The sequence below is a fragment of the Rana temporaria genome, chromosome 4, assembly GCF_905171775.1.
Source record: "Rana temporaria chromosome 4, aRanTem1.1, whole genome shotgun sequence".
Classification (NCBI taxonomy): Eukaryota; Metazoa; Chordata; class Amphibia; order Anura; family Ranidae; genus Rana; species Rana temporaria.
In genome coordinates this window covers 7,266,345-7,290,563 of record NC_053492.1, presented here as the reverse complement: position 1 = coordinate 7,290,563, position 24,219 = coordinate 7,266,345, and the positions used below count along the sequence as shown (strand labels likewise).

The window sequence follows — 24,219 nt, the reverse complement described above, 5'->3', positions numbered from 1 at the left end:
CCACCTCATCGGTGCCCATCAGTACTACCTCATTGATGTCCATCAGTGCCATCTCATCAGTGCCGCCATATCAGTGCCCGTAATTGAAAGAGAAAATGTACTTATTTACAAAAAAATGTACAGAAAAAAATAAAAACGTAATTTTTTTCAAAAATTTCAGTATTTCTTTAGTTGTTGCACAAAGAAAAATTGCAGAGGTGATCAAATACCACCAAAATAAAGCTCTATTTGTGGGGAAAAAAGGACGCCATTTTTGTTTGGGTACAGTGTAGCATGACCGCGCAATTGCCATTCAAAGTGCGACAGCGCTGAAAGCTTAAAATTGTCTTGGTGCGTAAGTGCCTGGTATGGACGTGGTTAAATGACGTTTTTTAAAACAACGTTTTTTTCATGCTGAAAAATGATCGTGTGTACGCGGCATTAGAGCCCACGCTAGCCTTATTTACAATAAACACATTATAGCAGACAACAGACAGACAGGTGTCTGGAGTTGATGACATCGCCATCTTCTATGAGCCCCAGTATTATGAATCAGTCACTATTTATAATATGGCATATACAGGGTTCCCAGAGTTTTGTGTTTTGGGGGGACATGGACTTGAATCCAAAGTAACACCACCTCAAGGGTCCACAGGCATACAGCTCACCAAGGAGTATTGTTCCCTTAAAATCCAGGGCCCGTAATCAGAAGGCTATAGGCTATCATTCAGTCCTCTCCAAAAGCCTCTGTCCTGGCTAGGTCTGTCACAGGGGGATATTAATAAAGCAAGTTAGATGGAAATCAGGTTGCCTCTCACTTAAAAAAAAGTCTCTGCAACACTGGTGTGTACTTGTGGCCCTGTACATCAGAAATCATAGACAGCGAAGTGCAACAGATTTATTTCAATGGAGCACACACCAGCTGCCCCTGACCTCTGTACCCCATGGGTGCAGGTGTTTGGCTGGATTCCTGGACACCTAATTTAAACCATAATTGTACTACAGGGCTCTGGGTTAAGTGTGATGTTGGAGATACAACAACTTTCAGCTTAGCCTGTTGGCTGCAGTTCACAAACAGGACACTAGATGTCTCTAATGCTCAGTGATATGTTATGCATTCTCTATATGATGTGTTGTATTTCCTGTATATTGTGCTGTACTTGTTGGTTTCTGTTTCCTGTCTCTTTTTCTTACCATGTGAGGCGACATCTTTGCTATTGTGGTTATGTTCCAATAAAGAAGCCAGTTCCTGTTACTCCACAACGTCTGATCTGAATCGACTCCGCTGCACCTAGCAATTGTACTCTGCAACATGTGCTACAGGCATATGGGGGTCAGGGATGGACTGGCCATTGGGACTACAGGGAGTTTCCCGGTGGGCCGATGGCTCAGTGGGCCGGCTTCAGTGACAGCAGACCGCCGCCCCCCTCCGCTCCTCTGTCTCTCCCTCCCCGCAGCGCTCACCTCCTCTCCCTCCCCGCAGCGCTCACCTGGGGGGACAAAGAAGCAGGAGGAGGACAGAGGAGCATGGGGGAGGGGACAGACAGCTGACTCAACAGCTATGGCCTGGGAGTTTTTCACTTCTGCCTAATCTTGTCCCATAAGGGGGGGCACCAAACTGATTCTTTGACCTGGGTGAAATAATGTCTAGCTTCCCCACTGCCCCCCACTGCCTATAAGAGTACCAGTACCAGCCGCTCTACTCTAATAAAGTAGAACGGCTAGTGGCTAGTGAAGGGGGAGAGGGGGCTTGGGTGGCCGGGGTGTGCGGGAGTTGTCTGGCCACCATGGGAGAGACCTGTCAAAGTGGGCCAGTCTGGATGAAGTCCAGGGCCAAATTTTTGTCCCAGTCCAGCCCTGATGGGGGTTGTTATGGATATGGATCAGGAGGATTTGGTGTATGTGTCTCAAACCACCATCTGTGTAGCAGATAGGAAGGTCTGCAAGGGCTTGGGCAGTTACAGCATATAGTCCTGGGTGGCCCTGTATTTGTGTAGGGCACTAGCTAAGAAGGTCAGCCATGAGGGGTAGATAGGTGCTTGGCTACACAGTTTGATACCCAACTTTATTTTCTTCTGAAAAGGACCTCACCACGAAATGGCCATTATAGACGGGAACTCACCATTAAGTGCTCTCCTCTCCTGGAGGTCATGTGCGGGTCGCATAAGACTGATCAGTGTAAAGACTTTGATCATGACATCAAGAGCCCCTTCTTCTCCATATGTGTCTATCAGGATGTCCTTGGTGGTGATCCAGTCTGCATTTTCTAGTTTTCCTCGGGGAATGGGAAGTTTATCTCCATAGGTGAAATCAGACATTTTGTTCCTAAATCTCTTGAAGTCACATCCTTTCAGATCCTCCAGAGCATATATAATAAGATCCCCGGGGGTTTGTGGGTCCGTTCCCAGAACGCCAGCAACAGGCCCTGCAAAGAGGACAATCAGCGACCATAAACAGTCATTCTGGTTGGACAGTTTCTGAAACATGACAGCAGATAATTCTGTATTGGCAGCCAGGAATACTGTAAAGAACATATAAAAGGGAAATATATCCCAATGTATATAATATGTGTATTACCCTATCCAAGGATTGGATTTTGCATGAAAATCTCACATACTTGTGTAGCGCCCCCCTTACTTTTCTGTACGGGTGCTACGCTAAAGTTAGTGGGAATGGGAGGATTAGTTTACTCCCATTCACAGTTTATGGAAATTTAGGCTGTTGCCAATTTCAGAATTTGTCCTGTGGGTCAGTCTGCGCTCCAGGGGTGCGTTATCACCCCTGGGTGGCAACTGGCGCTAGAGGGGTTCTGACAGACCCACCTTCTCCCAGGAGCCAATCAGAGGAGTTCTTCCCTCGTTGGGCATGCTGGGAGGGGGATGTATCTGGGCAACCGCCTTTGGGACGTTCTGTTCTGTGCGGGGCCTGAGTTTCAGGTGCGGCATCCACCTTCAGGGTGCGCGCATCCATGGGCCCTGCCACCGTGGCCTGCTTTACTGAGGTCACACACCATACAGAGCCTCATCCCAACCTAGAGAGGGGCCCCAGCGACTGTCTGGGTCCCAACCTTCTGCTGAGAGGATCCTAGGCCGGGAGCTGTGCGATGGGGGGTTGGCTCGGGAGAACCTAGAATCAGAGGTTGTCCAGGAGACCTAGACGAACCATCGGGGATCCAGTCACCACACTGCATGACAGATATGTTCAAGCTGTCAGTGGGTGACACTATCTGAACTGACTGGGAGGATTCACTCAATCTAGTTTCACAAATCTCAAATTGTCAAGCCTGTGGCAGAGGCCCGTTTCCTCCCAGTGATCCTTAAGTGGCGCTCCGGCTGCCAGGCCTGTGATAAACGCCTGTCCGGGGGCACTTTACCCACCCTGATTGTGGTGGTGACGAATTGGGTTACATTATTGCTGAGAGCAGGCTTGCTCTCCTTCATATCCAAGGCCTGATACTAAAGTTTCTCTACGCTCATCAACTTTTCTCTATTGTGTGTCATGTTGATGTTGGCCATGTTGGGCCTTGGAATAAAGCATTGAAAACTCAATTGACGCCTGGACACTTGCTCTTTACTCACACTCACAGCTATCACCCTAGGCCTAGACCAAGTCAAGAAGGTAACTTAAGTAGGCGATCCCAAACTAAACAGCGGCTCCTTCGGGGGTGAGCGCTACACTTGTCTCCGTGATGGTAAGTTATCTCTTAGATGGACAAATATTGGATGCAAACACCAACTGGTCTATTTATAAAAACATTAATAAATAATAATAATCTCCATAATGTGTCTAATATGTTTTTTTCCTCTGATTGTTGTCTCAATCTAATCCCCATAATTATGTATTTACCTGATTTTCTAATTATAGCCACTAGATAGAGATGATTATCATAGGAAATAAACCTATTAGACACATATGGATTATTCACAATGCCTGTGTGAATGCTGACACAATTGCATATAATTTCTTTTTTTAATATACCCCACTAATATATATGTAGGGGTGACAATTTTTACATATCATTTAGTCATTGTTTAACCACTTGCCGCCCGCCAATGACAGATTGACGTCGTCAAAGTGGTTGTAGAATCCTGACTGGACGTCATATGACGTCCTCAGGATTCTTAGCCGCTGCGCGCCAATCGTTGTTGCAGGGTGTCAGTCTGACACTCCGCAACACCGATCAAGGTAAAGAGTCTCTCACGGAGACTCTTTACCACGTGATCAGCCGTGTCCAATCACGGCTGATCACGATGTAAATAGGAAAAGCCGGTAATCGGCTTTTCCTCACTCGCGTCTGTCAGCCGCAAGTAGAGGAGAGCCGATCGGTGCTCCTGTGACAGGGGGGGGGTTGTGCTGATCGATTATCAGCATAGCCCCCCCGAGGATGCCCACTGGACCACCAGGGATGCCCACTGGACCACCAGGGATGGCCACTAGACCACCAGGGATTAAAAAAAAAAAAAAGTATGCCACCCTAGACCACCAGGGATGAGGAGGACACAAATATTGGATGCCAATCAGTGCCGGAATGGATGCCAATCAGTGCCCACAATGGGCATCACTGATTGGCAGGCATTGTTTGGCACTGATTGGCATCCATTAGTACAACACATACGATAGTGCCCATCCGTGCCACCTATCAGTGCCCATCCATGCCGCCTATCAGTGCCCATCCGTGCCGCCTATCCAAGCCCATCCATGCCGCCTATCCGTGCCACCTATCACTGCCCTTCAGTGCCGCATATTAGTGCCCATCAATGCCACCTCATCGGTGCCCATCAGTGCCGCCTTATCAGTGCCCGTCAGTTCAGTGCCCATCAGTGAAGGAGAAAACGTACTTATTTACAATGTTTATAACAGAAACAAAAAAAATTATTTTTTCTAAATTTTCTGTCATTTTTTTTTTTTTTTGCAGAAAATAAATATCCCAGAGGTGATCAAATACCACCAAAAGAAAGCTCTATTTGTGGGTACAAAATTATAAAAATTTAGTTTGGGTACAGCGTAGCATGACCACGCAATTGTCATTCAAAGTGCAACAGCGCTGAAAGCTAAAAATTGGTCTGGGCGGGAAGGTGTATAAGTGCCCTGTATGGAAGTGGTTAATAATAGACATGAAGGAAATTTATGTAGCGGGCAGGCCATAGACAGTTAGAATCCCGCAGGCACTGATTACAACCATTACTTTTATTTCTCATTGCATCGCTGTATCTCAGTAGGAAAGAATTGCTGCCCACATGGGGACTGGAATTTCTGCCCCCTATACCTCCACCTACCTCGCTCCTCCAGCAGTTTTTCCAGGCACGGCCACTGTCCTGCAGGAATACAGTGACATCCCTGAGGTGGAGCCTCCTTGCCTCTGCCATTTGAATCGGCGGGATAGGGATGTGACTATCCTCTTAGATCACACCCACCTGGAAGGGGGTGGTGTCACAGTGAGATGAACAGAGGGAGACAAGCCAGTGTGTGTGTGGAGGTAAAATTATCTTGCCGTACCTTGTGTAGCTTGCAGGCACCTCTATGCTAAGTCTGCTGGGCTACTGCAGTTTAGCGTAGAAGTGCTGCCTGTTAGCTGACAAATGGGAAACACTATGAGTAATTGGGCTTAATTGTCACTGGTGTAAACCATCCTGACCCTCCCTGGTGTATACCCTGCTGACCCCTCCCTGGTGTATACCCTTCTAACCCCTCCCTGGTGTATACCCTCCTGACCATCCCTGGTGTATACCCTCCTGACCATCCCTGGTGTATATCCTCCTGACCCTCCCTGGTGTATACCCTCCTGACCCTCCCTGGTGTATACCATCCTGACCCTCCCTGGTGTATACCCTGCTGACCCCTCCCTGGTGTATACCCTACTGACCACTCCCTGGTGTATAACCTCCTAACCCCTCCCTGGTGTACACCCTCCTGACCATCCCTGGTGTATATCCTCCTTACCCTCCCTGGTGTATACCCTCCTGACCATCCCTGGTGTATATCCTCCTGACCCTCCCTGGTGTATACCCTCCTGACCCTCCCTGGTGTATACCCTCCTGACCCTCCCTGGTGTATACCATCCTGACCCTCCCTGGTGTATACCCTGCTGACCCCTCCCTGGTGTATACCCTACTGACCCCTCCCTGGTGTATAACCTCCTAACCCCTCCCTGGTGTACACCCTCCTGACCATCCCTGGTGTATATCCTCCTTACCCTCCCTGGTGTATACCCTCCTGACCCTCCCTGGTGTATACCCTCCTGACCCTCCCTGGTGTATACTCTCCTGACCATCCCTGGTTATACCCTCCTAACCATCCCATGTGTATATCCTCCTGACCCTCCCTGGTGTATACCCTCCTGACCCTCCCTGGTGTATACCCTCCTGACCCTCCCTGGTGTATACCCTCCTGACCCTCCCTGGTGTCTACTCTCCTTACCATCTCTGGTTATACCCTCCTAACCATCCCTGGTGTCTACCCTCCTGACCCTCCCTGGTGTATACCCTCCTGACCCTACCTGGTGTATACCCTCCTGACCCTCCCTGGTGTATACCCTCCTGATCCTCCCTGGTGTATACCCTCCTGACCTTTCCATGTTGCCTACCCTCCTGACCCCTCCCTGGTGTATATCCTCCTAACCCTCTCTGGTATACACCCTCCTGACCCCTCCACTGGATACCCCAATGATCAATAACAGCAACAGTATGTCTTTTTAGTCACTTAATAGTAGCTTTTCTAAGGTCCCACAACTACAGACCATAGGGCTATACATTGCCACTGAATCCCTTAAGACTACAGAGACATAAGAAAGCCTATAATATAATTCCAAACTCTGGAGATCTGAGATGGAGGAAAAGATTGTAAAGGATTGTTAGGATCAGCAGTCATACCTTGTGATGAGGAAGAGGTCGCCATGAAATCAAGAGATTACCCGAGATGACATCCCCTGGAAGGAGCACAAACAATAGTAAACACATTTGTAGTGGTGTGATGAACAGAATCAATAGGGAAGATTTTGTTTCCTTCTGTGAATAACAATTGGCTGTCTAGTTGTCAAATCAAAAAAGATCAGAACTGGATGGATTTCTGATATTTACAACCCATAACTATGAGGGTCAATCAGTACCTTCATCTGATTGTTATATCAGGGTCACAAAGGAATTTTACCCTGTTTAGGGCTTCCAAGGGTCAGAATACACAAGGCACAGGAGGCTGATAATAATTCAGCAACCTGTATGTGTCAGTGGCAGGTTTAAATAGACTAGGGGGCACCCACATCTGTTGCGGCGTGCTCGCGCGTATTGCGTGCACCGACCGTTGTGTGTGTGCATGTGCACTGGGATTTGCCTGGCGCAACCATGATGGGTCCTGCAGGATTGCCCATACCTCTGCCATTTCCCTGACAGTCTGCATCATATGGTGGAAGTTTATCTAGGGTCGAAAACAGACATTAAGCACTTTCCAGTAGATTATTTACTGGGTCGTGAGTACTTGCCAGTATGCAATAGAGCTGCTGGGCTGCAGTGCATCATGCATGCTTTCCGAACGTGTATTCAGTGCTGTCGTAGGTTTTATGACAGATAAAAGAGTGTGTCCATCCACAGACTCTGTTGACCTGCTGACATTTCTCAAAATGAATCAATCCTAGATTAGCAGCAGCTATCAAACTACCCTGATGCTGATGTTGCTGATTGAATGTGTTTGGGATCTGGAATCTCTGCAATACTGTCTAAGCTGCCTAACTTTGTGGGTGTTCATTTTTTCTTGAAGTAATTTTTGGTATAGGTTTCATTGGCACAATTAACACCTTAGGACCAATTTTTCCGTACCTATTTGACAAGTGCATATCATTTTAATTTATTTTACAGCAAGGCCAATTCTTGCTTTCATCAAGTGTACCTCTACATGGTTACGGTGTGAAGGCACCACCAACACCCAAAGGCACAGAAGCACACTGGACACCCAGCACAGCGCAATGGCAGCAAAGAGGTCCTGTTTGTCCCCCCACCTATACAGTATATAGAATGATACAGCCTCTCCTCCTCATCATCCATTTATGCATCTATATGGAGATGACACAATATACAGACTTCTGATCTATGGTATCAGTGGGGGGGGGGGGTGTTATACACAGACATATATAGAATGATACAGACTCTACTCTCTATATACAGTATACATCATCCATTTATACATTATCTATATGGAGACTACACAATATACAGACTTCTGGTCTATGGTATCAGAGGGGGGATGTTATACACAGAGATATACAGTATAGAATGATATAGACTCTCCTCTCTCTATATACAGTATGCATCATCTATTTATATATTATATACATGGAGACTACACAATATACAGACTTCTGATCTATGATATCAGTGGGGGGATGTTATACACAGAGATATATAGAATGATACAGACTCTCCTCTCTATATACAGTATACATCATCCATTATCTATATGGAGACTACACAACATAACGTCTTCTGGTCTATGTGGAATTAGAGTGCTGCAAGAAATGAGTGGAGTTCCCCTTTCCTGAAAGCTCTCAGAATATGGAACTCCACTTTGTTTAGAGCAGTCAGAAGAATGATTGGTGGGGTCTCACCTTGTTAGATCTGCCCATACATCCTCCAATCAGATTGTTTGTTCTTCCCAACAATGAAGAGACATGAAAATAGTTCTAGAAAGTTGAAGAGTCCAATCACAGAAGATTCTGGAAGATAAAACCTGGAAACACGGCACTGGGAGCGCCCAACTTCGTCTTACTGTATGAAGATCGATCGGTATTCATGTGTGAACAAACAGTTGATCTGCACTTTATTCCCAACGATGTCTGACGCAGGAGGAGGAAGAGAGGAGGAGGGGGAGGAAGAGACGAGGAGGACCTGCTCTGCCTTTCATCACATCTTACACAAGTCACCATTAGTTGCATCCAACTTCCTCTTTGTACACGGGGAGCAGAACAAGTGGAAAGCTGACCATACACTGTTATAGCTAGTTTCATAAAGAGTTAGACGGCGTATTAGTAGATACGCCGACCTAACTCGGAATCTGCGCCGACCTATGTTTAAGTGTATTCTCAAACAGAGATACGCTTAAACCTATCTAAGATACGACAGCTTGCGCCGTCCTATCTTAGGGTGCAATAATTAGGCTGGCCGCTAGGTGACGCTTCCATTGCGGTCGGCGTACAATATGTAAATCACTATTCACGAACGGACGTCCGCCCGTCGCAGTAAAGATACGCCGTTTCCGTAAGAGATAGGCGGCCTAAAGATAAAGCTGCCCCTAGGAGGCGTAGTCAATATTAAGTATGGCCGTCGTTCCCGTGTCGAAATTTGAAAATTTTACTTTGCTTGCATAAGTCGTTCGTGAATAGGGATTTACGTCATTTACGTCCACGTCGAAACCAATAGGCCCGTGCGGCGTACTTTGCCGCAATGCAGACTGGGATATGTAGGCGGACGGCGCATGCGCCGTTCCAAAAAAACGTCAATCACGTCAGGTCAACACAGATTAACATAGAACACGCCCCCTCAGCCTATTTTGAATTAGGCGCCCTTACGCCCGCTCGCTTTAGGATACGCCGCCGTAACTCAGCAGGCAAGTACTTTGAGAATCATGTACTTGCCTCGCTAACTTACGGCGGCGTAGTGTAAACACGATAGGCTACGCCGCCGCAAAGTTAGGACGCCCTCTATAAATCTAGCTATTAGTGATTTTGCTCAGATTTCTCCTTCCACACAAACAAGGCGATTGATTGACAAAAGTTTTCCATGACGTCCTTTAGACAGAATCAGTCAACTTTTGTTGAGAGAGAACAGCCACACACTGAGCGGAATTTATTATATATTATTTAATATTAATAAATATTTATTAATATATTTTATTATTATTATCATCTACTTCAGCTCTCACACCTGCTCACCCCTTATGGACGAGAGTCATTTTCAAATTTCTGCTATGAGCCTTTGCCAAATAATTTTTATGTGTTGATTTGTGCTCCTTTGTTATGTGATATTATATCCTATTAATTGCTTTGTGCTCTGCTCAAGTACAACATTAAGAAATTTTTCTTATCTGGTCAACATATATTTTCTGATTAAATCAGATATCACACATGACGACCCTTATGCTGCGTACACAAGATCATTTTTCAACATGAAAAAAAAAAACGTTGTTTTTCAGCATGTCGAAAAAACGAAGTTTTCCCAACTTCATCATTAAAACAATGTTGCCCACACACCATCGTTTTTAAAAAATGATCTAGCAAAGCGCAGTGACATACACCACGTACGACGGCACTATAAAGGGGAAGTTCCATTCGCCTTTGGGCTGATTTCGCCGATTTTGTGTTAGTAAAAGACGATTTGCGCTTTTTTGTCTGTTACAGCGTGATGAATGTGCTTACTCCATTATGAATGGTAGTTTTACCAGAACGAGCGCTCCCGTCTCATAACTTGCTTCTGAGCATGCGCTGGTTTTTTACGTCGTTTTAGCCCACACACACTCAACAAGGACATCGTTTAAAACGACATTAAAAAATGCAGCATGTTCGAATTTTTTTGTTGTCGTTTTTCAGAACCTGAAAAATTATGTGAAGCCCACACACGATCATTTTAAATGACGTTTTTGAAAAACAACGTTTTTTTCATGCCGAAAAATTATCGTGTGTACGCGGCATTAGCATACGTGAATAATAATTCCTTATATGTAAGAGAATATAAAAATCAAACAATCATAAAAAGTAATAAATGGCAGACATAAAAATAAATATAGATATAAAGGATGATGAGAGTCCGGTGAAAAAATGTATTGAAAAAACTAATTATGATACATTTGAAATTGTATGAGAATTCTAAAGTCCAATCAAAGGGTATTGTATATAGTGTCAACATTTCCAGTGAATTTTGTGCTTAAAGTGGAGGTTCACCCTTTAAAAAAAATTCTGACATCACACGGAGTCGCACCATCCTACCGACAGAATGCCGGTGTTTTTTTTTTTTCTCAGCACATACCTCTTAATCCCGATTTTCACCTCACGGCGATCCCGCGGGAGTGGGCGTTCCCAAGCACTGCCTGTGATGGACAGGCTTCCGAACGGCGCATACTGCGCATCACAGGTTGCCGACAGAACCCGAACGTCGGTGCGCAGGTGCCGTATAGAGCCGCACCGACGTTCGGGTTTTTTTCGGCAACCTGTGACGCGCAGTATGCGCCGTTCGGAAGCCTGTCAATCACAGGCAGTGCTTGGGAACGCCCACTCCCGCGGGATTGCCGTGAGGTGAAAATCGGTATTAAGAGGTATGTGCTGAGAAAAAAAAAAAAACACCGGCATTCTGTCGGTAGGATGGCGCGACTCCGTGTGATGTCAGAAATTTTTTTGAGGGTGAACCTCCACTTTAACCAAGATGATTCAGGCTTAGATTTGGCCATGAGTGTACCATAGAACAAGTGACATCCATGCTCCCCTTTAGTTCACCACTCACCAGAAACTTGCACCCCTGCAGGGGTGAAAAGCATGTAGTGAATGTCTAGGCAGCTGTCAACCAAATTGAATATAAGGATAAAGAGAAGGAAATGCAGGAGATTATTAAAAAGTATGACATCGAAATACAGGTGAAAAAACAGAAGTTCAAAAGAGATGTTTTGGATTATAAGAACAAATAAAATCTATAAATGGCAGGTAGAAACTGAAGAACTAATAGAGGAACGAGATGATATGTCAATGGAGGAGAGCTCAAATGAAGAAATGGGGATATGGACCTATAAGAGGGGGGTCATATACCCTAAATAAGATTTAACCCTGACCTTGTGCAGGGATATAGAGGAACATCTAGACCAGTCATGTCCAAAGTCCGGCCCACGTTCCTGTTTCACGTGGCCCCCCTAGTAATTTGGAGATATATATATTTTGTATATATAGGCCCGGATTCACGTAGGAGAGCGCATCTTTGTATCCTATTTACGTTACGCCTCCGCAACTTTCCGCAACTTTGACAGGCAAGTGCAGTATTCTCAAAGCAAAGTTGCGGCGGCGTAGCGTAAATAGGTCGGTGTAAGCCCGCCTAATTCAAATGTGGAATATGTGGGCGTGTGTTATGTAAATTTATTGTGACCCCACGTAAATGACGCTTTTTACGAACGGCGCATGCGCCGTCCGTGAAAGTATCCCAGTGCGCATGCTGCAAATTAACCCGCAACAAGCCATTGCTTTCGACGTGAACGTAAATGACGCCCAGCCCTATTCGCGAACGACTCACGCAAACGACGTAAAACGTGAAAAATGTTACGCTGTTCCGACGTCCATACCTAACATTGGTACGCCTCATATAGCAGGGGTAACTTTACGCCGGAAAAAGCCCAACGTAAATGGCGTATCTGTACTGCGTCGGCCGGGCATACATTCGTGAATAGGCGTATCTAGCCGATTTACATATTTCTGGGCGTAAATCAGCGTACACGCCCCTAGCGGCCAGCTTAAATATGCAGTTAAGATACGACGGCGTAGGAGACTTACGTTGGTCGTATCTTAGTGAAATTTTGGCGTATCTGATTCTTTGAATCAGGCGCCAAGATACGACGCCTCAGACTCAGAGATACGACGGCGTATCTGGAGATACGCCGTCGTATCTCCTACGTGAATCCGGGCCATAGTATTTATCTATACTGCCTCGGAGAGGACAGGGAGGGGGTGGGACGAGTGCTGTAAGATTACATATAGGAGAATCTCCTGTTTACTCTGTGGCATCTGTAATAGGAAGTCCAGTCTCTTCGGCTGCCATTGGACGACTGTTCTGTCTACCATAGGAGGCGGGACTTTGTATTACATAGGCCGCCGAGTAAACAGGAGATTCTCCTGTTTGTAATCCATTAGCGCTCGTCCCGCCCCCCTCCCTGTTCCCCCTGAGGCTGCAGCTGGGCATCAATCAGGCTGCACTGATGGCAATGGTGAGGCTGCATTCATGGCAATGGTGAGGCTGCAGATCCACGTCCTGTCAGGGAGAGGAGACCGATGCTATGTCCCTTGTACATAGAGACACAGATCGGTCACCTACCCCAGTCAGTCCCCTCCCCCCAAAGTAAGAATCACTCCTAGGGAACACATTTAACCCCTTCCTCGCCCCCTAGTGTTAACCCCTTCCCTGCCAGTCACATTTATACAGTAACAGTGCATATTTATAGCACTGTTCGCTGTATAAATGTGAATGGTCCCAAAAAAGTGTCCGATGTGTCCGCCATAATGACGCAGTCTCAATAAAATAAGCACATCGCCGCCATTACGCCGCCATTACTAGTAAAAAATATAAAATAAAATAAAAAATCATAATTTTGTCCCCTATTTTGTAGGCGCTATAACTTTTGCGCAAACCAATCACTATACGCTTATTGCGATTTTTTAAAAAAAAATATGTAGAAGAATACGTATCGGCCTAAACTGAGGGAAAAAAAATTGGGATATTTCTTATAGCAAAAAGTAAAAAATATTGTGTTTTTTTTCTAAATTGTCGCTCTTTTTTTGTTTATAGCGCAAAAAATAAAACCGCAGAGGTGATCAAGTACCACAAAAGAAAGCTCTATTTGTGGGAAAAAAAGTGGATCAAGCGCTTAAAATTGAAGTTTGTGGGTAAATACAATGACATCAGCAGGGCTCGTCCCGACGCGTTTCGTCTAAAGAGACATCATCAGCCTCAGCAATTGCCCTTTGCAGGCAGGGACTGCGGCCCCCTATAGTGTATCAGAAAAAAAAGTAGAAAGTCTCTAGTGCTACATGTCCTACAGATGGACTACTGCTCCCAGTTAGCCCTCTTCAGGCCCTGCCAGCCCTCATGGCTGCAGCTGCCTGACTCCACTGTCCATACTGCTGTCTCTGCACCCATCCCAGACTGCACACTTCCAGTCCTCTCAGGCGTGCCTCCCCAGTCCTCCTGGCTGTGCATGTCACTCACCAGCCCTCTCCTGGCTGCAACCAGTTGTTCCTCTCCTTGAAGAATTGCCCAGAAATGCTAGCTCCTGCTGTCCTCTCTGCTCCCTCTGTGCCTCCTGTCCAGAACCTTCACACTTTCTTAAAGGGCTCCATCCTGCACCCAAGCCCCAGCACAAGGTCCCCCCCCCCCCCAGACTTGGCAGCTCCCTCAAAGGCCCTGACAGCTTAGCACTCCATCTTCAAGCTCTGAACAACTCTAACTCTTCCCCAGCTGGGCTGACCCAGGGTGTTTAAAGAGTAAGAGTTCACCTTTTTACACTTTTTTTTTCTAAATTTCAGCTCCTCTATGCACCAATGTACTTTGTAGCATTCATGTACTTTTTTTGCAAAAAAATATCAAAGCTTTCCATTAAATCTACAGACACTTACTTTTCTTGTCTAAATCCACATTTCCAGATGTTTCCATTAGTAATGTCTTTCTTCCTGATCAGACTAGAGGTCATGACACAGGAAGGAGTTGATCAGCTGACCTCATTAGCACACATCCTGCATCATCCACCCTCCCATTCCCAGCTTCACATTTTTTTTAAGGGAAATGCAATCAGTGATCACTCTTCTCATGAAATACACAATATACAATCAGATTGCATAATGTATGGCCATCTTTAAACAAGTACATAGGAGGGAGTGGACAGAAACACTCAGCTGTCAAGCCCCGTTCACATCTCTGCATAGCGGGAACTCGCATTCCCACACACGTTTTTTTTTTGTTAGCGAGGGGGGAGGCATTTGAGCATTTTCACTCATCACACATAGGGCAGCCCATCCACCTGAATGGGCCACCCTACACACAAAAATCGCCCTAAAGAAACTTCAGAACTTTATTAAAGCGGGAGTTCACCCGAAAATTTTTATTTAACATTAGATTGAGGCTCATTTTGTCAAGGGGAATCGGGTAGTTTTTTAAAACTCGAAGCAGTACTTACCGTTTTAGAGAGCGATCTTCTCCGCTGCTTCTGGGTATGGTCTTCGGGACTGGGCGTTCCTATTTGATTGACAGTCTTCCGACAGGCTTCCGACGGTCGCATACATCGCATCACGAGTAGCCGAAAGAAGCCGAACGTCAGTGCGGCTCTATACGGCGCCTGCGCACCGACGTTCGGCTACTTTCGGAAAATCGTGACGCGATGTATGCGACCGTCGGAAGCCTGTCAATCAAGTAGGAACGCCCAGTCCCGCAGCCCATACCCGGAAGCGGCGGAGAAGATGCATCTCTAAAACGGTAAGTACTGCTTCGATTGTAAAAAAAACACCCGATTCCCCATGACAAAATGAGCATCAATCTAATGTTAAAAAAAAGGTTTTTGGGTGAACCTCCACTTTAAGAGTGGAGCTTGGTGCGTTTTTTACTGCTACTGTGAGTTTTGGTGCAACGCATTTCTGAAATGAAAGAAAACGCACAGATGTGAAAGAAGCCTCATTGTCCTTGTGTTACATAGTAGGTGAGGTCGAAAAAAGTCCATTAAGTCCAACCTATGTGTGTGATTATATGTCAGTATTACATTGCATATCCCCGTATGTTGGTGTTGTCGCACTAATTTCACTTTCATGCCCCATTCACTTCTAGCATAGTGGGAGTGAACATTTTGAGCCTCATTTTTCCTGTGACACACATAGAAAAGCCCGTTGATTTCAATTGGATGCACAACATGTGGTTAATTGGACATGTTGTGGGTCTTTACTGTGCGTATTTTGCAGCATTTGCCACTTGTTTTTTCACATGGCAAAATGTGTGTTTGTTTCTGTTTGGTGTGCCGTTAACAATTAATGACACTGAAAGTGCAACTAGTAATTTTAGGTGTATAAACATGGCCATACACTAGGCAATATGATTGTATATTTAGTGAGAAGGGTGATTACTGATTGATTGCATTTCATTTACAAAAATGTGCAGCTGGGAATGGGAGGGTGGATGATGCAGGGTGTGTGCTAATTAGGTCAGCTGGTCAACTCCTTCCTGTGTCCTGATCTCTAGTCTGATCAGAGATTTTGGCCCGGATTCAGAAAGGAGATACGACGGCGTATCTCCGGATACGCCGTCGTAACTCTGAGTTGTGTTGTCGTACCTATGCGACTGACTCAGAGAATCAGTTACACATAGATTTCCCTAAGATACGACCGGCATAAGTGTCTTACACCGTCGTATCTTAGGCTGCATATTTACGCTGGCCGCTAGGTGGCGCTTCCATATATTTACGCGAGGAATATGCTAGTTGGGTAGATACGCCGATTCAGAAACGTACGTCCGCCCGGCGCATTTTTTTACATCGTTTACGTTAGGCTTTTTCCAGCGTAAAGTTACCCATGCTATCTGAGAGGTATCCTATGCTAAGTATGGACGTCGTTCTCGCGTCGAGTTTTGAAAATTTTACGTTGTTTGCGTAAGTTACGTTCACGTCTAAAGCAATGACGATTTGCGGCGTAATTTCGAGCATGCGCACTGGGATTCTTTCACGAACGCCGCATGCGCCGTTCGTAAAAAATGTAAAATACGCGGGGTCACCATTCATTTACATAAAACACGCCCACATCATCCCCATTTGAATTAGGCGGGCTTACGCCGGACCACATACGTTACGCCGCCGTAACTTAGGGCGCAAGTTCTTTCTGAATACGGAACTTGCGTAATGGAAATGTGGATTTAGACAAGAAAAGTAAGTGACACCTGCCCCCTGCCAATTCAGGTTGGAGATTGGTCAGGGCTCCTTAGAACACCCCAGGCAGCTCCACCTCTCCTTCCAGAATCCTCTAGAAGAAAGAGGGAGGTCTCAGTGATGCTGCCTGTGAGTCACCAGCTGCTTCTCTGAGCCACTCCCAGCCCACACAAATCAAAACAAACAGGCCTGCCTAAATTTACCTAACCTATACACAAAAATCCTACTATAGCACCTACCTAAGTAGAGTGTGCTACATTAGACTATTTGTTGCGATGATTGACTAATTTTCATTGTGCTAAAATGGAAAATACAACATAAAAGTGATTGAAGCTTCTTTACAGCTGCAGATCACTTTTACAGCACATGGAAGGACCCCTATCTAACCGCCGGTCCCGGGCTCTTCAGTTCCATCGAGGAGCCTGGGACCACTGGAAGCAGTCAGGTCGGCTGCACACAAAGGAGAAAGAAGAACATCCATTCCTCCACCTCCTCTGTGATGAATGAAGCCAGAAATGACAAGGATTTCATCACTTCCATTGTTGGTTCGGTGTTTACCCGGCCGATACACCAGGAATGCAGATTACTGTTTTATTCGCTGCCTGGAGGGCAGGGGAGGAATCGGGGGTCTGATTGCTCAATAAAGAGGACTTGTCACTGTCCAAGCTATCACAAGGGATGTTGTTAAACACCTTGTGATAGTAATAAAGTTGAATTTAAGAAAAACATTTTTTAAATGAAGTACATTTAAATGATGTACTCATAAGTGCATGAGTATGATCTTGGGTATTAGTATGAAACCACGACTAACGACGAAAACTAAGGCATTCAATTAAAAAGAAAATGCTGGATGAGGCTAACAAGCATTTGTTCAGCCGTGACAAAGTTTGACCAGAATTGAATTAAAACATAGATTTCCCATGATCATCAGCTCCATCTAGTGCTCATAAAAAGGTTTTTCCTTTTTTTCCTGAAATACTCATATCAGGAAAAATAATTGCATTATTACATTATGACCACTAGTTGGAGCCAACGATTATAAGAAAATACTGTATCACATAAAATATGACCCATATTCATGATGACTGTGTAAATCACATTTGTTCAACTAATATTAAAAAAAAACTGACCTCTAAGTGTTTGTGAAATCTTACACCACAAAATTTACTCAGTCAACGAAAGGTAATGACTCAATTTTTATTTTTATCCTGCTATCAATGGCCAACACGGTACAACACTTCATCCATGTCTTTGGTGATCTCTGATCTCCTTATGAACTGTTTCTTACATGATGAAGATCAGCCATGGAGTATATCTGAGGTGTATATCAGGGTGTGCTTCTTCCCCACATGAGAGCTGTGATGTCCAGCAACATTCATATACAAGACATTTCCCGCACTCAAGGCACTAATACACCTCAAGGGTTGTGTGGGATCCCTGATGTACAGGAAGACAGGACTTCAGTGAGGAACAATTCCCTCACTCAGGACAGGAAAGTGGCCTTCCCCGCTGTGTGAGATCTCTGATGATGTTTGTAAAGAGTAGACTTCTGTGAAAAACTTTTGCTGCACTCAGAACAGGAATATGTCTTCTCGCTCATGTGAGATCGCTGATGGCGGTAAAGATACGACTTCTGTGAAAAACATTTCCCACACTCAGGACAGGAATACGGCTTCTCCCCCGTGTGCAATCTCTGATGTGTGTAAAGATTGGACTTCCGTGAAAAACATTTCCCGCATTCAAGACAGGTATACGGCTTCTCCCCTGTGTGAGATCTCTGATGATTATACAGAGAGGACTTCACTGAAAAACATTTCCTGCAATCAGGACAGGAATACGGTTTCTCCCCCATGTGAGATCTCTGATGTCGGGAAAGACTGGACTTGTCTGAAAAACATTTCCCACACTCAGGGCATGAATATGGCTTTTCCCCTGTGTGAGACCTTTTATGTTTGTAAAGACTGGAATGCGTTGAATAACATTTCCCACACTCAGGACAGGAATACAGCTTTTCCCCCGTGTGAGACATCTGATGTATGACAAGTCCTGATTTTAGTACAAAACTTTTCCCGCACTCAGGACATGAATACGGCTTCTCACCCATATGCAATCTCTGATGTCTGGAAAGATGTGACTTGTTTGAAAAACATTTCTCACAATCAACACAGGAATATGGTTTTTCCCCTGTGTGCAATCTCTGATGACTGTAAAGACTGAACTTTTGTGAAAAACATTTCCCGCACTCAGAACAGGAATACGGCTTCTCCCCGGTGTGAGATCTTTGATGTTTGACAAAATCAGATTTTTGTGCAAAACATTTCTCGCACTCAGAACATGAATATGGCTTCTCACCCGTGTGAGATCTCTGATGTCTGTAAAGATGGGACCTTTCTGAAAAAGATTTCCCACACTGAGGACAGGAAAACGGCTTCTCCCCTGTGTGAGATCTTTTATGTACATTAAGATGGGATTTAAAATAGAAACACTTCCCACACTCAGTACAGGTAAACCTCTTATCTGTTGGAAGGACGGCACCGTCCCTCACAGTCTGAGGTTCCTCAGCATAAGAGGAATACGATGGTCCATCTACACTGTGTGGTGCCGGATGGACATTTGAGGTAGTCGGGTTTTCTCCTGGACTATACTGTGTGATGTCCTCATCTTCTACTTTACAGTCTGGAGACAAACTGAGACAATCCTCTGAGGTTTTCCTCATCTCCCGTCCATCTACTAAAATAGAAATACAAAGATTATTACTAGACATGAGCAGATTGGTTCCCCTAAACCAGGACTCCGCCCACATCAGGCAGCTTTGTCTCTGAGGATCTTACAATTCCACCCTCAAGGTAACTAGTAAATGGGTCCTCTGATCTCCTACCAGATCATTTCTTTATTCATGGACCTTAGTCAGAGAGTGAGGAAACAACGAGAACTGTCTTTTATAGGAGTGACAGTGATGAGGGGATTATAGGACAAGTGTCCCCACCCCCTCTATCACTCATTGCCATCTTCCCAACACAAGAAGTACTGCACTTCCTTATATAATCCATGACTTAGTCATGAATAAGTGGGGCTGAGCCCCACCTGAGGTCAGAGAGTGAGGATGGGGGGAGAACAACCAAGATGAAGACTGGACTGATCCTGAAGACCACCATGATTGGGTTATTGACTCCTCCCTCATCATCACTTTCTGTTTAAGGTTCCAAAGTTTGAGGATGGTATCACATTATTATTAACATTTAAAAGTCTGTGCTCCAATCACATCATCAGATATAAAATGTCCAACTGATAGGAAATGGGTGCAAAAGAAGGACTATGTAATGTACAACTTATTATATAGGATACAAAAGATAAGACTATATAGTATCAGAAAAATGTAAATGTACAACATACAGTTTATAGTGGTCAGGACTAGCGATGGGCAAATGGTTCAGGCCAAGCATAAGTTCAGCAAGACCTCACCCGTTTGGGTTTTCACAGAGTGCAGTGATTTTAATAATGCTTAAAGTGAAACAATAAAAGTTAAATATTCCTTTAAATATCGTACCTGGGGGAGTGTCTATAGTATGCCTGTAAAGTGGCACATTTTTACAGTGTTCAGAACAGTCCCACAGCAAAATGACATTTCTAAAGGAAAAAAGTAATTTAAAACAGATCTGTAATGAATTGTCGGGTCTCGGCAATACAGATAAAATGAATTGAAAAAAAAATGGCATGGGTTTCCCCCCCCAGTCCAATACCAGGCCCTTTGGGTCTGGTATGAATATTAAGGGGAACCCTGAACCCAAATTAGGCCGCAGGAAAATAGGGGGGATGAGAGAGCACCCCCCATCCTGAACCTTACCAGGCCACATGCCCACAACATGGGATGGTGAGTGCTTTGGGGCAGGCCCCTCCACCCCAAAGCACCTTGCCCCCATGTTGATGGGGACCAGGGCCTCGTCCCCACAACCCTTGCCCGGTGGTTGTGGGGGTCTGTGGGCGGCTTATCACAATCTGGAAGACCCCTTTAACAAGGGGACCCCCAGAGCCCCCCCTTATGTGAATTGGTAACGGGTACATTGTACCCCTACCATTTCACAAAAGAAAAGTATCAAAAATAGTAATAGTAATTTCTTTATTTTTTGGAGCATGGTTTCCCCTTAAAATCCATACCAGACCTGAAGGGTCTGGTATGGTTTTTTGGGGGACCCCTACGCCATTTAAAAAAAAATTGTCGCAGTGTTCCCCTAAATATCCATATCAGACCTGAAGGGCCTTGTATGGATTTTGGGGGGACCCCACACAGTTTTTATTTTGGTTCAGTGTTCCCCTTAACCACTTCCATACCAGGTACTTACGCAGCTTCCCGCCCAAGCCAATTTTCAGCTTTCAGCACTGTCGCACTTTGAATGGCAATTGCGCGGTCATGCTACACTGTACCCAAACAAAATTGGCGTCCTTTTTTCCCCACAAATAGAGCTTTCTTTTGGTGGTATTCGATCACCTCTGCGATTTTTTTTTTTTGCGCAACAACTAAAAAAAGGCTGAAAATTTGGAAAAAAAATTACGTTTTTATTTTTTTCTGTTAATTTTTTTGTAAATAAGTTTTCTCTTTCAATTACGGGCACCGATATGGCGGCACTAATGGGCACCGATGAGATGGCACTGATGGACATCGATGAGGTAGTACTGACGGGCACAGATGAGGTGGCACTGATTGGCGGCGCTGGTATGCGACACTGATGGGCACACATAGGCGGCACTGATGGGCACACATAGGTGGCACTGATGGGCACACATAGGCGGCACTGATGGGCACACATAGGCGGCACTGATGGGCACACATAGGCGGCACTGATGGGCACTCATGGGCGGCACTGGGCACTCATAGGCGGCACAGATGGGCACTCATGGGCGGCACTGATGGATACTTATGGGTGGCACAGATGGGCACTGATAGGTGGGCACTGGGCATGGATGGGCACTGTGGGGTGGCACTGATGGACACTGGGGTGGCGCTGATGGACACTGGGGTGGCAGCACTGATTTTTGCCAGGTTGCCAGTCAGTGCCCATTTGTGGGCACTGACTGGCATCTTTTTTCTTTATGCTTTTTTTTTTTTTTTATTTTTTAGACTTTTTTTTTTTTTTTTTTTTCTGGCATTTTTTTTTTTTGCCCACCCTGGTGCTCCAGGGTGGGCATCCCTGGTGGTCCAGTGTGGCGATCCGAGGGGGGGCTGCGCTGATAAACAATCAGCGCTAACCCCCCCTGTCAGGAGAGCCGCCGATCGGCTATCCTCTACTCGCGTCTGTCAGACACGCTGACGGCTGGTTGGACACGGCTGATCACGTGGTAAAGAGTCTCCGCCGGAGGCTCTTTACCGAGATCGGAGATGCAGGGTGTCAGACTGACACCCCGCATCACCGATCGCCGCGATGCGCGCCCCCACGGGCGCGCGCGGCATGAAATCCTGCAGGACGTTCTAGAACGTCCTGTCAGGATTTCATAACCACTTCCCGGACGTAAATCGGCCATAGGCCGGGCGGGAAGTGGTTAATATTCATACCAGGCCCAAAGGGGTAATGGACTGGGGGGGGGAACCCATGCCATTTTTTTCAATGAGTTTTATCTTTATTGCCGAGACCCGACAATTCATTACAGCCACGATCAGTTTTAAATTACTTTTTTTCTTTTAGAAATGTCATTTTGCTGCAGGGACTGTTCTAAACACTGGACAAATTTGCCACTTTACAGGCATACTATAGACACCCCTGATGCACGATATTTAAAGGAATATTTCATTTTTATTGTTTCACTTTAAGCATTATTAAAATCACTGCTCCCGAACAAATGGGCGTCTTTAAAACTTTTTTTGCATTGGGGCAGGTCCCGGGTCCCCAAACACTCTTTATGACAATACCATGCATATAAGCCTTTAAAAATTAGCACTTTTGATTTTTCATGTTATGCAAGAGCATTGAAGATGAGTTTTCCAGCATGATAACGACAAAACACACAGCCAGGGCAACTAAGGAGTGGCTCCGTAAGAAGCATCTAAAGGTCCTGGAGTGGCCTAGCCGGTCTCCAGACCTGAATCCAATAGAAAATCTTTGAAGGGAGCTGAAAGTCCGTATAGCCCAACGACAGCCCCGAAAACTGAAGATCTGTATGGAGGAGTGGGCCAAAACCTCTGCTGCAGTGTGTGCAAACCTGCTCAAGAACTACAGGAAACGCATGATCTATGTAATTGCAAAACAAAGGTTTCTGTACCAAATATTAATTTCTGCTTTTCTGATGTATCAAATATTTATGTCATTCAATAAAATGCTAATGAATTACTTAAAAATCATACAACGTTATTTTCTGGATTTTTAGATTCCGTCTCTCACAGTTGAAGGGTACCTATAATAAAAATTACAGACATGCTTTGTAAGTAGCAAAATCGGCAGTGTATCAAATGCATGGGAGAAAACGCAGCAGATCCCCTTCTCCGGCCCTTGACCTCCCAGTATTGGAACCGGAATGGGCAGGAGCTGTTAAAATACCTTATTAGGGATCAGGCAGTGGGGCATACAGATGGCTCCTCTTCTGAGGGGTCAGCGTCTGAAGAACCTTTCTCAGCCTTGCAATCCCAAAAATTGCTGATTCAATCCCTTATGGAGTTGGTCCATTCTGGATACAAGTTGCCCCCAGCAGAGGTGGATGATGTTCCCTTTTCCTCTTTGGGTTCTCTAAAGCCCCCGCAGGGTTCACATGCTTTCCTTGTACATCCATTGAGGGAGCAGCTGATTATGATGACTGGGATCACCCAGATAAGCATTTTCTTCCTCCCAAGAGGTTTTCTCTTCTTTATCCCATGGAGGAAAAATGTACTAAAAAGTGGGGTTTGCCAGCAGAAGATGCTGCTATCTCCTCTGTAAACAGGAGTTTGACTTGTCCAGTGGACAATGTCCAGAGATCGAGTCGATAAAAAGCTGAAATCTTTGCTTAAAGCCTTGTTTGCTGTAGCCGGTGCGGTAACACAACCTGCGGTAGCAGCAATAGGCATTTGTCAATCCCTCAGGGACCAAGTTAAGCAGGTTATCAAGAAGGTGCCTGATCAAAATTTAGCTGAGATACCAAGGGCCTTATGCTTTGCGGTTGGTGCTATCAAGGATTCTATCAATCAGTCGTCGTGCCTTGCGCTCATTTTGGTACATATGCGTAGGATTCTGTGGCTAAAGAATTGGTCAGCTGAGTTGGAACGTAAGAAGCTTTTGGCTGTTTTTTCCTTTCACGAGGAAACATTGTTTGGGGAAGATTTGGATAAATACATCCAAAAAATTTCTAGTGGTAAGAGTACCCTTCTGCCAGTTAAGAGAAGAAGTAAGAGTCCTTCATTCAAACGTGCTTCCTCTCCATTGTTAGGGGAAACAGCTTCTAGGCAGTCACAACAGCCTCCGCAGTCAGGATCAAAGGGTAAGCCTCATGGCCAAGCACAGGGCCAGAAGAAGCTCTGGGGACAGAAGCCTATAAAGTCCCAAGGCGACCTTATGAAGGGGAGCCCCCGCTCGATCGAGTGGGGGGAAGACTTTGGTGGTTTTCAGAAACTTGGCAAGAGGAGATCCAAGACAAGTGGGTCATCTCTGT

At 45.4% G+C, this 24,219-nt stretch overlaps 2 protein-coding genes across 2 annotated transcripts in view; both read right to left on the bottom strand.

Moving 5' to 3' along the window:
• Nucleotides 1-6,873, bottom strand: part of LOC120935200 (NACHT, LRR and PYD domains-containing protein 3-like) — a 41,542-nt gene extending 34,669 nt beyond the window's left edge. The window contains exons 1-2 of the mRNA XM_040347370.1: nt 6,849-6,873; nt 2,102-2,500 (exon numbers count right to left, since the gene is read on the bottom strand). Of these exons, the coding sequence (XP_040203304.1) occupies nt 2,102-2,500; nt 6,849-6,873 (424 nt within the window). The remainder of the gene's footprint in view (nt 1-2,101; nt 2,501-6,848) is intronic.
• Nucleotides 1-23,364, bottom strand: part of LOC120935478 (zinc finger protein 260-like) — a 111,592-nt gene extending 88,228 nt beyond the window's left edge. Inside the window, exons 1-2 of the mRNA XM_040347529.1 lie at nt 23,271-23,364; nt 18,223-19,092 (exon numbers count right to left, since the gene is read on the bottom strand). Of these exons, the coding sequence (XP_040203463.1) occupies nt 18,223-19,092; nt 23,271-23,364 (964 nt within the window). The remainder of the gene's footprint in view (nt 1-18,222; nt 19,093-23,270) is intronic.
• Nucleotides 23,365-24,219: the final 855 nt, after the last annotated feature.